This window comes from Armigeres subalbatus, chromosome 2 (genome assembly GCF_024139115.2).
Source record: "Armigeres subalbatus isolate Guangzhou_Male chromosome 2, GZ_Asu_2, whole genome shotgun sequence".
In the NCBI taxonomy this organism is placed as follows: domain Eukaryota; kingdom Metazoa; phylum Arthropoda; class Insecta; order Diptera; family Culicidae; genus Armigeres; species Armigeres subalbatus.
The window spans coordinates 60,105,008-60,118,147 of NC_085140.1; the positions used below are offsets into that span (position 1 = coordinate 60,105,008).

The window sequence follows — 13,140 nt, forward strand, 5'->3', positions numbered from 1 at the left end:
TCAATTTTATTTCCGATTCTTTTCTACTTTCATTACGTTAAATAAATTATGGCGCAGGCTCTTAATCCAATATTCAAATAAACAATCACTCACTTTGAGCGATTGATTGTTTATCCTCGCGAAGGATGAACAATTGAACAAGATAAGGAAATGCTAATACTGTTGTATAGAAGTTGCATAGGTCACATCACTTTCCATGGTGGATCCCGATCTTTGTTAGTGATTACCCCACCCAAATAACACAACTTCCTTCCCGTGGTAATTGTGGAGATGTAGAGGTATTCTTGGTCTCTAGTAGCAACAATAACCACACAATAACATTCCTTCCCTTTCCGAGCTGCGAGCTGCTGAAACGTGCACTTCGAGAATAGACGGTAAATCCCAACCACTATTCAATTGGATCGAAGTGCAATTTGCACCAGTTCTGATCAATCACGGAGTAGCAACCATTGATATGTAGTCAGTCTAAACTAAGCTAAACTAAGGAAAGGTCTATTCTTGGATAGCCTGGAATGGAACATGTACTCAATTTGGTTCAAATGATCGTTGCATTTCTGAATGGAGTAAGTAGACCTTTCCTTAGACGTGGTCCATTCCAATTCTTGAAATTCTTGAATGGCCTGGAATAGAACATGCATTCAATTGATATCCAATTGGGTCCTAAAGCCTTACCTCGTTTTTTATTGCCAACGATAGTGCATCGGTCAAGAATAAATGAACCGTTGTTATATAAATTCTGGTAAAAGTCTAAGTCAGTAAAAATTATATTTTTGTGTTTGACCTATTTTAAGACATATTTTGGGCTGAGTAACTTTTGTTGCTGAAAAGGCAACATTCCAGAACGAATGAACCATCAACCTTAAACGTCAGGTCCATGTATTAACTGTCAAAGGTTGAGCCTGCGGTGTTTTGCTAGTGCGATTGAACCAAATTATACCATTTCATTCTGTACGCCAAACAAGACCGAAAAATGTCGAGGAAGCATATTCCATCTATTTTTAAATTACAAATTAAACGAAAGGAACATTGACTTCTTTGTCAGAATTGACGCGTTCAAAATTATTAGCTTCATCGTTCCCTGAAAGAAAATCGAATATCGATTCTGCATTTTAGTACCCAATTTGGTTCAAATGATCACTAAAGAGTATGCTGCATTTTTTCTTAAAGGAAAAAAATAGAGCTTTCGTTCCGCGTATTGACCTTCAGGCCTGAACTCCAGTTCTTGGATGGACTAGAATGGAACACATTGTTGGGATATTGATGTTTAGACCGCTGGGAGCATGTATCATATCCAAAATACGTATAGATGTTTAGGCCTGGAACCCTAAACTCCATGAAATTTGTAATTGAAAGCTTTTCTATACCCGCCATTGTGGCAAGTACAGGGTGTCAAGAAAGTTTCCAACCCAAAAACATCTTAGACCAGACCGAGAATCGAACTTGCCACCTCCGGATTGGCAATCCTACGCCTTTGCTCACAAGACCACTGGAGACCCCTAATGTGATAATTACATATCCAATTTGGATCTTTGGATTGTTATAATTATGCATCGTATTTAAAAGCGTTCAAAGATCAATGAATTAAGTGGGGAAATAGTCACTCCTCACGGAATCCAAGTTTCGAAGTGCTCGCGTTTTCGGGGGAACACCTCTCGATACGGAAGCGGCGCACTACTGTCATTTTCGGTTGATTTAGTTTTGCTGCGTCGCATCATGCGTGAAATAATAAAATGACAGTTGTGCGTTGCTTCCGTATCGACTGGTGTGTCCCCGAAAACGCGAGCACTTTGAAACTTGGATTCCGTGAGAAGTGACCTTAAGCAAAACTTCTTTTTACATATTCTTTTCACGTCTCCCCATAAGTGACGTAAAAAGAGGGTTGACATAAACTTCAAAGCGGCCAGGCTCACTGTGTTGTGTTTGCCTCAGAGATGATTCTTCGTGATGTATCGTGTTCAAGTAGTCACTTACGAGAAGGTAAGTATTTTAAGTATAAACGTAGTCAATTGGTACCAGGATATAGGAACAATTGATTTTAAATATGAGCGGTCGAACCAAAACAATAATATCTATGTTTGTTTCAAACAATCCGTCGATTGAAACAACTTGAAGGGCATATTTGATTCGAACATAATTTACGTTTGTGTCAAATTGCAACAATATGATTGTTCTAACCATGTTTGAACCGTTTGTTTGCGAAACTGCATATGTAACATTTGGAGTACTGCTTACAGTGTTCGCACTGAAAGTACCCCAGTTGTAAAAACTATTGATCTGTATCGAATTAATCGAAAGATTCGGTGCTAATTTGTTCAAAAACAGTTTTGGATGTTTTCTCGAAATAGTGTAAAATGGAAATATGCAGTAATTATGTTTCAATTTACCTAAAATCTCGCTTAACAAATTGATTAGGGCCTACAATGAAAAGTAAACAAATTCAATTTTAACACCCTTCGATAGCATCCTCTAATAGCTACTTATAGTATAAAAATGTTCCGCATCTTCAATTAAATTACTTGGAAAAACTAATTTTTGATTGGGCCTATTACGTGTTATTTTCAAAATATGTGTAGGTCCACCCTAAAAACGGCCAAGCCACTCGTTTTTTTCTGTCTGGGATAAGCCTTCCCCAACTTCGGGCCGATAACGGGATTTTTTTCCGAACCGTCATCGGCCCGACCTCGGAGAAAGAAAATTTCCCCTCCCGAAAAGCCTTATCCCGTGTTTACTTTCGAAAAATGCCATAAACAAAGGGTCTATGAATGACAAGCAAATGCAGAATGACTTATCAAGAAGGCCTATTCCGGAGAAACAAATGAAAATAGACTTAAAATTTTATTTTAACGATTTCGACATATTTTTGCATGTTTTCGATGCAATTAAGGTTATGGATGGATAGATAGTGTTGATTATGTGCTTTTAGGAGCTTTTGCTGCTTAAAATATCATAAACCTGGGAAATAGGAATAGAAATTGTGATGCATTTTTTTCGAACGGCATTTTCTCAATGTTTACGTTTTGGCTGTAGGCCCTTTTCAAATGTTGCGCGAGAAATATGTTTCTTTTTACCGTAAATTTTTCTGCAAGTTATACTCACCTGAGCCTGAACAATAAATTCAACAGTTAAAAATGCACGAGAAAGGAACCATCACCGTTAGATGGGATTGAGAAGGGATTTTAAGTTACAGTTTCACATATAATGAAATACTCAAAGTCAAACGGTAATGAACATAATCCACCTTTCATCGACATCAAATCAATTGAAAACCCGCCTACATACACCTTATCTCAAGCTCAGTTCCGCTTCATGGAGGTTAATCATATGCACCTGCACGGCGCAAGAAAGCCAAACAACGGCAGCTAATTTTCACAGCACATTGAGCGCGAATTACTTTTTTCCGTTCTTTTTCAGCTTTCGATGCAAACTAGCATTAAAGCTCCCGACGAAGCGTTCTCCATTTCGTTGAGCTGCTTAGCTTGATTTTCCGCCAGACACTGTTCAACGACTTTCCATCCATTTCTTTATGCCCACATGTTGGTCTATATTTGTTTTACTTCTACAACCGAGCAACCAACCATCACCCCTCTTTGGTCGGGTATCTTTCACTCGATTGCCTCCAGTTACGTTCGATGAACTTTTCCCTTACGAAAAGCTGTGAAATATGAACAACATTTACACGCCACAATACAACCCGACAGGGACAGAGCAGGATCATGATGACAGGCTAACCCTCTGCCCGAGAATGAAGTTGTCGCCTCGGAAATCCACTGGGAATTGACCCCCACCCTTGCGCCTTACCCTTATCCGTGTAATGAAAATTCGATAATGGTTTTTTTCTCTATGGTAGCCGGTGTCAAACTTGAAATTGGAACAAATGTCGTAAGACCAAATGACCATCCTTGTGTGTCTATTCCTTTACAAGGTGATTAAACTGGTCAATCTTTAGTGTCCTAAGCTTGGTAGGATTGTCATGCAGAACGGTCCAATATAAATATGATATCATACATGATCCAGAAATTCGCATAGGGGGAAACTTGGTATCGTTGGAAATTGTATTAATGTCGCCAATTTTGAATTAATTTATAGAAGAGCTACTGATAAATTAAAACAACAATAGTTCCGTATATGTTTCTATAGACAATGTCTATTAGACATGTTTGGAGTGTGTGGCTATATCCAGTTGTAATTAATTTTGTTTTGTAATTACCTGAGTGATTTTGAATTCCGCAATATTTTTTGGATTTCAGCTTTGTTTAAACGTTGATTGTTGTGTGTTTTATCAGTTTCTTTTTATATGTTACTGATTTGTTGAACTGTGTGCTGTGTATTATTTTAATTGTATTTCTTTTGAAGTTCTGAATGATACTGCGATGTTTTCTGCTGTAGTTTAGAGAATTGTTCACCAAAGCGATTCCTACAACAAACCTGCCCTATTCCAAACTCTCAATGATTACTCGTGAAAGTGCAGATGATTCCTCGGCTTTCAACCAAACGACTTTCATTACATCAAACTGCTTCCCAATCCCTGATTGACCAAAATAACTAAAAAGATGTGCCTTTTCCAGTCTTACTTTTGAGATCGGATATATGAGAAGAATAAATTTTGGCTTTAAAGTGAAAATTTTAAATTGTCGTACAATTTTCACATTATGAGTTAAGTCAGTTTTGTTTGAAACCAATGACATAATTGATCAAATTAATTACATCGAACTCTTTTACGTAGTTTTCGTCGGGCGTTATAAAGCAAAGAAAAAAAATACAAAAATCAAACAGCGTCTTAAAAAATTGTGTTTTTTATTCGGTAGGCTCAGTCATGTATAACGCTTTGAAGAGCCGTAATTCTTTAGTACAGATATTTTCCGTTTGTATCAACACGGTCCATGAGTTTCAGTTGATAAAATCGGAACAGTGACAAAATCGGAATAATTTTTTTTCGACGATTTTTTTAGCTTAAATTTTAGTAAAAATGATATATTGCTGGGAAAATGTTAAATTTTTTGGTTCGAAGTTCTAACATTTGTAACACGTACGTCCCCAACCACCATTTTACGACAAAACTCAAAATTTAAAGCCACGCGGCTCAGCCAATTTTTAACGGATTTTTAAGCAATCTTCTGGAATCGATCACAACATTTTCGTGCAATGGCCATGGTTCCGGATATATTCCGGGGAGTACTGGAGTTACCTCCCTCCCGGAAAAAATGGTCACTGGCAGATCGGCTTCGAAATCCATCGTGCGACATGTCAAACTTCATGATTTTGCAAAACAAGTACACTGGAGTAAATTTCGGCGATTTTAGATCGAATTGACCACTCTCCGGGTACTTCCAGGGCCTGGTTCCCTTGGGGAAGTGGCCAATTTTTGTTCAATCTTGGAACCCATCTTGCGACATGTCAAACTTCATGATTTTGCAAAACAAGTACACTGGAGTACATTTCGGCGATTTTCGATCGAATTGGCCACCCTCCGGATACTTCCAGGGCCTTTTGTCACACTTTTAGAAATCCTCTCCCTCCCATTAAAAGCGTGACGTAATTTATGGACGTTCCCTAAGGTAAGGTGGCATCCGTTGATAACATAACAATAAATTTGAAAATAGTTGAGCTCTTTAACCCTTTCGGGGCGGATGGGTCATATATGCCCAGCGTTTTAGATTGGCTGTAAAAATTAAAGAAGAGAGCTAGGTCTCCAGTTTCTTCAGCAAAAATGTTTATCAGGATGTCGGCTTCGCAGGAAAAATATTGGAGGTTAAGTTTGACTATAAACTGAAGACCTAGATTCCAAAACCTTGGGAAGATTTTGCCTCTGCAGGATGCAGGTGAATCTGAAATATTTGGATACTATACCCCATTATTTAATAAATCTAAACACTCCATCAAGTTAAGTCATCTTGATCGTTTAGACAGTGATCGATTTTCAAGGTTCAAGGTTCTCCAAAACGTTCTCGATTGCAGCACATGGTATCTACCAGATCAACCAAGGCTTATGCAATGTCTTAAACATCGGCATATACCCAATCCAGTTCAATAGGTACATGCGCTTCATGTAAATCCAATTTTCTCGAATACGTGATGTTCGAAGTACTCGAAAACGTTCACAAGTTCAACCCAAAGTATCTACCGGACAACCAAGGCTTTTTGCAACGTCCTCAACATCGATATGGACCCAAGTTCTTGAAAAATTGTTCGAAAGGACCGTGAAATATTTTAGTATGACATCATTTGTTTCAACAATTCGATATCGAGTCTTAGAACATCAACTCATGAAGGGTCCACTGTAGCTTGTAAAAGAATTAAGTGATATCAAACCAGCTTGATGGAACCGCTGGGATGTTTGGTGATGCACGGATATATCGTTTAGTACTTGGTTGATCGGGTAGATCGCATGTTCGAAACTCCAGGACGTTTTGGAAAACAGAACAGGCTGGTAGTTGCTAATGAGTACCATTCTATCGGCTCGACAAACCTGCTGGGATGACTTGGCTGATCGGCTAAATCACATGTTCTGAACACAAGGAAGTTTTGGAGAACCGAAAAGGCCTGTAGTAGCTTGTAGTAAAAAAATAGAACGGCCAAATAGACCTGTTGGGATGTTCAACGATGCACGGATATATCCTTCAGGACTTGGTTGATCGAGTAGATCACATGTTCCGATCTCCAGGACGTTTTGGAGAACCAGAAAGGCCTGTAGTAGCTTGAAGAAGTAATGAGTGAAATCCTATCGGATCAATAGACCTGCTGGGATGTTCAACGATGAACGGATACACCGTTCAGAACTTGATTGATCGGGTAGATCACATGTTCTGAACTGTTTTGACACAAACCCAAGTTATTTTATTTTAAAAGCTAAAACCAAAAAAAAAATGATTGAATTTTCTTTTTGATAAAAACGGAATAATTTTGTTGACGAAATCGGAGCGTGATAGAATCGGAACATACCAGTAACAATATCCATAAGTCTCACGCTACGAGAAATTCAAAGTTTAGTGTAAAGATACGCCCGAAGTAAAGATACGCTACAAAAAGCAGAAGGGTTGTGCACAAGGTAGACGTTGGACAACGTTAGGCAATCAAATTAGCTAAATAGTTTGCTACTACCGAAAATGTGTTGAAAATGTCTTATTGGGGAATTGTGTTGAAAATGTCCTATAAGGAAAACTACTCGCGAGTGTGAGATCACTTGGAGCGAGGACCCAATCAACCATGAGCTGTAACAACGAGATGCAGCATCGAACCGTGTATTGTGGCGGCAAATTGTTGATTCAGTGTTATCTGTTCAGATGTAAACTAAATGAATGAAATGCTTGACGTAATGTCAAGTAGAAATGTAGGTTTTTAAGCATCTGGTGAATCCATTTGGTTATTATATTAGGAAGCCCATGACAAAGTGCGGCTTCCAATATTGCATCGAAAGACACGATGTCAGAAGCACCATCAATATCTAAGAACGCATCCAAGCATGATTGCTTTCGAGTAAACGCTTTACTGTGACATCCCGCCAGGATATGGGAATATACCCAGTAGCAAAACTATATAATAAAAGTTTTATCAAAACATGTTTGATAGCATAGCACGAGCCCTTGCACAAATCGTAGATGGAGTTGCAGAAATAAACATATCCACGGTCATTGTAGATTCCGCTAAAATCTACAATTAGGCGGACTCGATTATCTCAACACACCTGGCCACGTCCATACAAGTGTTTTTTTATTGTATAATAGGCCTATCTTTGCTTAAGAAAGCGCTCGGAACCGAAACAGCTTTCACAGACGTAGGAGGTGATAAAATGGCGGACATAAATAATGAATTTGTGTAATAGATATAAATATATATTGAAAAAAAATCAGTGGCGTAGCGTAACCTCACTTTTTACCTGTACACTGACCCAAAAAGAGAAAATTTTGATATTTTGACAGCCCAAATAGAAAAAAAAAATTATCAGAGTCGTTTATACTAATCAAAATCTAGTTATTCTGGGCATTTCCGCACACCACTTCCTTAGATTTAAACTCAGTGCTCAGGTAGATTGAGGTGAGGGAAACGCCACTGGAAAAAATGAAAATATGGTTTGATCTCATCCGAACTGCAACACGGATTGAAACTAGCGCGAATGATGAAAACGGTATGCGTCCCATGCAGAGATCAGTTTTTGTACTTGAGTCAGCCGCTGATTACTCGTCCACGCGTACGGTTAACTTGATAGGCAGGAACAATTGGATCAAATTGATGGAAAATAGTTAAACGGAAATCAAAACATGATATGTTTGATATGCTCAAAACCCCTCTGAAGAAGAACGGAATAGACTCCATCTTCCCCTGGAGATTTGTAAGGAGCAAAACTATTAAGAGCCCATTGAATCGATTCAGTAGTAATGATTCTACGAACCTGAACCCAGGACCCGTAGCTACATGACATCAAGAACATCCGAAGATGCTATATCGACACATTTAAGGAAGTGTGTATCGAGTAGGTGTTCTAATGCTTCCTCGTCTGAAGAAGTGTTGTCGCCATTTGGCTTGCGAATTTCGCCAACTTGGAAATCCTTGGATCTCGCAAGAATTTTATTTAACTTACTGGCTTCTCTCCAATTGGAAACATTTGCTCAAAGGTTTTTCCAGCCGGATCGTTCAGCAGATCGAAGAGCCTTCTTGTAGGCTTTCCAGCCAACTTAAAAGAGTCCGTCCCCGCTGAATGGCGTCTGTTACAACTCCTTCTGCACTGCTTCCTAAGTTTAGCCAATTCGACATTCCACCATGGGGTTCCTCTTGAGGTTTCCACAGAACGCAAAGGGCAAGCTTCTTCGAAAGCTTCCATGATATGTATGCAACGTTGTATATGTAGTATCAACGGCATCATCCAAGTCAGCAGGAGTTTCAATGGATGGAATCCATGAAATTTGGAAGAGAGCAACTCTGTATAGAGAACGCAGTTGGTTGAACGAGGATTTCTAAAACACAAGGTCTGCGAAGTAACATTCAAATGATCAAAGTAGATGCAGCGATGGTGAGATATGGATTCCTCATCTGACACATGCCAATTCGTCAACTCGTGACTGATTTAATTGGAGGAGAGAGTCATGTCATGTGTAACACTTCTGCTCTATTAGATACCATAAAAGTTGGACGATTGTCTATGTTAAGTAAACAAAGTTCGGTACTACTTCAGTATTCCATTAAGCTGGAGCCTCTAAGATTGATATCCGAGCTACCCCAGATGATGAGATGAGCATTAGCATCACTGCCCGTATTCTGCCATTTTCAAGCACTGTTTTGCTATTTTCATGTGTTTGGCTTCTTCCATGGCATGGCATACTTCGTGATATGGCAAACGCCACACCATTTTGTTATAGAACCCGAGCAGAAGCAAAGATCTTAAAAACAGCAGCTTGCATGAACTCGCAGTAGCATAAGTACTAGAACTATGTGCTAGAACGCTTGTGGCGATGTAGTCATTCATAAAGTTTTACCAAATCAAGCTTAAGCAAACTTTTGCATCAACTTATGAACTTGATATGAATAAGAGGTAACATGACAATAAATAATAACAGAAATAAATATCAAAAAAACTTTAGGCATAATCACATATCTTACTAGAAAACGAAAAAAAAAGTTTTATGCTTTTAATACTATAATTATAAAATATTTTAAATATTTTTTATATTAGTTTTTTATATTATATTTTGTTATTTCACATCTTATAATTTGCTCCAAATAGTAAAGAATACCACACAAGAAAACTTCGGATATCTAGAATTAAGTAAAATAGATTAACATTCTGAATAGAAAAAGCATTCAGATAAACTAATTACCAGTTTCCAATGCATGGATTGCAATTGACTTCCGTTGCATGCGAGTTGCATTTATATTCGTTCAATTCCACTAAGCATAACGATCTACACAAGAGAAGTGCTAGTCATATGTCAAAGCGTTCCGCATAGTAGGTAAGCATTACGACGAGGTGTGACTTCCTCCTCGTTAGAACTGAGCAAAGCAGCCCAACAGTGGTTCTAATCTGTTTTTATACGTTGCTTCTACTTCATTTTGGGGTCACCTAGCCTTCAGCCAGTATGCAGGACCAAAAATGGTAAACTCAAGTCATTTCTCAGAACAATCCCATTAACCCATTCTCCCACTGAACTGGTCGTCTCTACCAATACACTTTCAACAAAGAAGGACCCGTCATTAACTCGTGCACAGACGTAAGAGTATCCTTGATTCCTTTCTCTCGGTCACAGCATCCAGTCACGGCAGTAGGTGACAAGAGCAGGGCTAGTAGCGACCGATGATAACACCGAAGGTTACATGCTTGTACCAATATATAAAGCAACGTTTCCTAAATTTATTTATCATAATAACAACTATCGTTTAAATCATGACCCAGACAATACAAGTTTAACGATGTTTAACAATTATTTAATTTCTTGAGCTGACAAAAATATTAAATTCAACAGCCCCATGAGCATGAGAGGATAAGGACCAAAATTTTAATGTTTTCATCTCTTAACTCTCAATGTGAAAACGAGACCACCCCGCCTGCACGGGTTCATCGCTCCTACCTACACTTGTCCTTGGGAACAGGACAAACGAAGCCTTTGTGTGACTTGGTCTATCCTAGCCCAACAAATTGTTTCTTGTGGAATGCCCCAAGGAGCCAAACATCCGTACCTACCTTGTAACATTGAATTTCGTCCAGCACTATTTCCGACTGCTTCAGGACCCGGTCCACTTCTTCGTACACATCACGTTCCAGATCGGTGGGGGCAGCATTCTCAAAGTCCAGGAATACATCGTAGGTCTTTGGAGTGCAGCAGGTCGACTCATCGCGAGCCAGCAAACTCAGCAGTTTCCCCATTGTTAGCGGTCTGGTGCCTTAAAACTTTTCGGGAACTAAATTCACTTAAATTTTTGCAATACTTTACCAGTTGCTACAGCCCTATCAACTTTCTATATGGCTACTATTATAATGACCACCGGAATTCCGAACTAAAGCCAAACGCTGATATCACTCGCTTATCTCGCACTTTGGTTTCTTCCAGCTATGTTTGTATATTTTTCACACTCCAGACACCACTCGACGCCCCTTTTCGTGTTACTGCTAATCGGAAATCACTCAGCTGCTATCGCACATATTCTGCTCTTTCCAGATTCGATATCAGAAAAGCCCCGTCACAAGCCACGATCCACACAAAAAATCTCCCACAACGAACAGCACTGCACATTCACTGCTCCAGCGCTTCCTCCACTAGTTCCACAATGAAATTAATGCCTTAGAAGCCAATGAGCACGACACCGCGCCCAGATATTTTACAGCTATCCGATACCAAGGAGCAGCTGCGGGAGGTCAATTATTCAAACAAACAGAGCTGCACCAAACGCTGCTTAGGTACTTCACTTCTTGAACACGATCCGAACTCCGAGTGATTATTCACTACTTTTCGTTTGCAGGAAAAAAATTAAGCCAGGTGCCTCCGAATGAAAACCCTCGCGAGTGCTGATCAAATTTTGCTTCTTTATTTCGCGAACTTCGCCACACAACTGCAGTCACCAGTCAGTCCGTGGTGGTCGTTTCCACTGTTCTCGCACTCAACTCCGCTCGGCTCGCGGATCACGTATCAAGCTGATGCGAAACGGGCCACCACCACAAGCTTCGATGGATTGCGTTGATTGTGATGCTGATGGCTGGCAGGGAAAAGTAACAGCACTGACAGTTCGTACTCTCTTGTTTACCAACACACACTTGCGAGCGCGATTAAATTCATTGAATAAAAGAAAATATGAGAGAATGGAGGGGAAATTCTAATCAAGGCTCTCTCATTCCACGGCACAAACTTTTATAAATAACAAACACATACAAAACTTTGCGAAATGTCCGCGGTTTGTTAATGTCAGCATAAAAATCATGTTCTTATGCCATTGCCACTTAATTCAGCTTCATTTCAACAGTAATTTCACACTATTTTTTGCCAGTACATTTAATTTAAAAAAAAATCCCTTGTTATAAATCTTATCACGCTGAAGTAAAATAATGTAAACAGTGGTGTTTGGACAGCACACTTGCATGTTGCATATCCGACCACGACGCACATTGATTCAAAAGTATTAGGTAGGGATCCTATAATGAGAGATATGCGAAAGCGGCCATTGTAAGCCAATCGAGCATTGAGAACTCGGCACCAACATTTCAAAAGGGCGAAACTGCTTTTATAAACAAGAGCTTCTTACGTCGCTTGTGGCCTAATTTTAGTCCACCCACAACATCCAGCACCATTGATTGATAGAAGAGGATTCGCTGCTTCCATCAGTGGCGTTGGATTGCGTGGGTGGGCTCAAATAAGCCCACCAGCGACGTGAGAAGCTCTTGTTTACCAAAGCAGTTTCGCCCTTTTGAAATGTTGATGCCGAACTGTCAAAACGTGAGCCAAATGAACGTTGTTATTGTTGCAGATTGAGACGAAGTTGAGAGGTATTGAGATAGATTTTAAGAAAAGTTTCATCGAATAAACAATTTGTTTTACTTTCGCGAGTAGAAGTAATCTAGTTTATGTATCGTGTTTCGCCTATTTGTATTGCACTTTTATTTTAGTGATCATGCTTATTTAAACACTGTTAGTGGACAGACAAGCATATTCCAAATTGTTATCAAACGCAAAGTCATATACAAGCTTCAACATTTTGCGCTGCTGCAAGTGCTGGAATCGTTTGCTAACAGAAGTAACAGCGTTGCTAAATCGTCTTGAAAAGTATTTGCATATCTCTCATTATAGGATCCCTAGTATTAGGTAGTTCTGTGGAGAAAAATCAACAATAGCCCAGTTTATATGCAATGCATATTACTATAGGAACTTCTTTCAAATTTACACAAAAATCATTTTTACACGATTTCTCATTTACGCCTTCATCATGTTTATCAAGCAACAACACAGGATAATGCGTATTTTACACTAAAATTTGAGAGAACATGTTTTAACTTTTCGCGTGAGATAAGCATAAGAAGTTTTCACGTGGAATAAGAAAACAAGGCTATCTGACATTGTCGACACTTAGGGATACACCCACAATAAACATTAAGTTATTTGATACCTGATTTAAAAAAAAAAATAATCAAAAATTTTATACAAACATTATTATAAATCACACCAA

The 13,140-nt window shown here is 39.0% G+C and overlaps 1 protein-coding gene across 1 annotated transcript in view; it reads right to left on the reverse strand.

Moving 5' to 3' along the window:
* Positions 1-12,054, reverse strand: part of LOC134208727 (CYFIP-related Rac1 interactor B) — a 110,306-nt gene extending 98,252 nt beyond the window's left edge. Inside the window, exon 1 of the mRNA XM_062684565.1 lies at positions 10,670-12,054. Coding sequence (XP_062540549.1) covers positions 10,670-10,852 — 183 coding nt within the window. The 5' untranslated portion in view covers positions 10,853-12,054. The remainder of the gene's footprint in view (positions 1-10,669) is intronic.
* Positions 12,055-13,140: the final 1,086 nt, after the last annotated feature.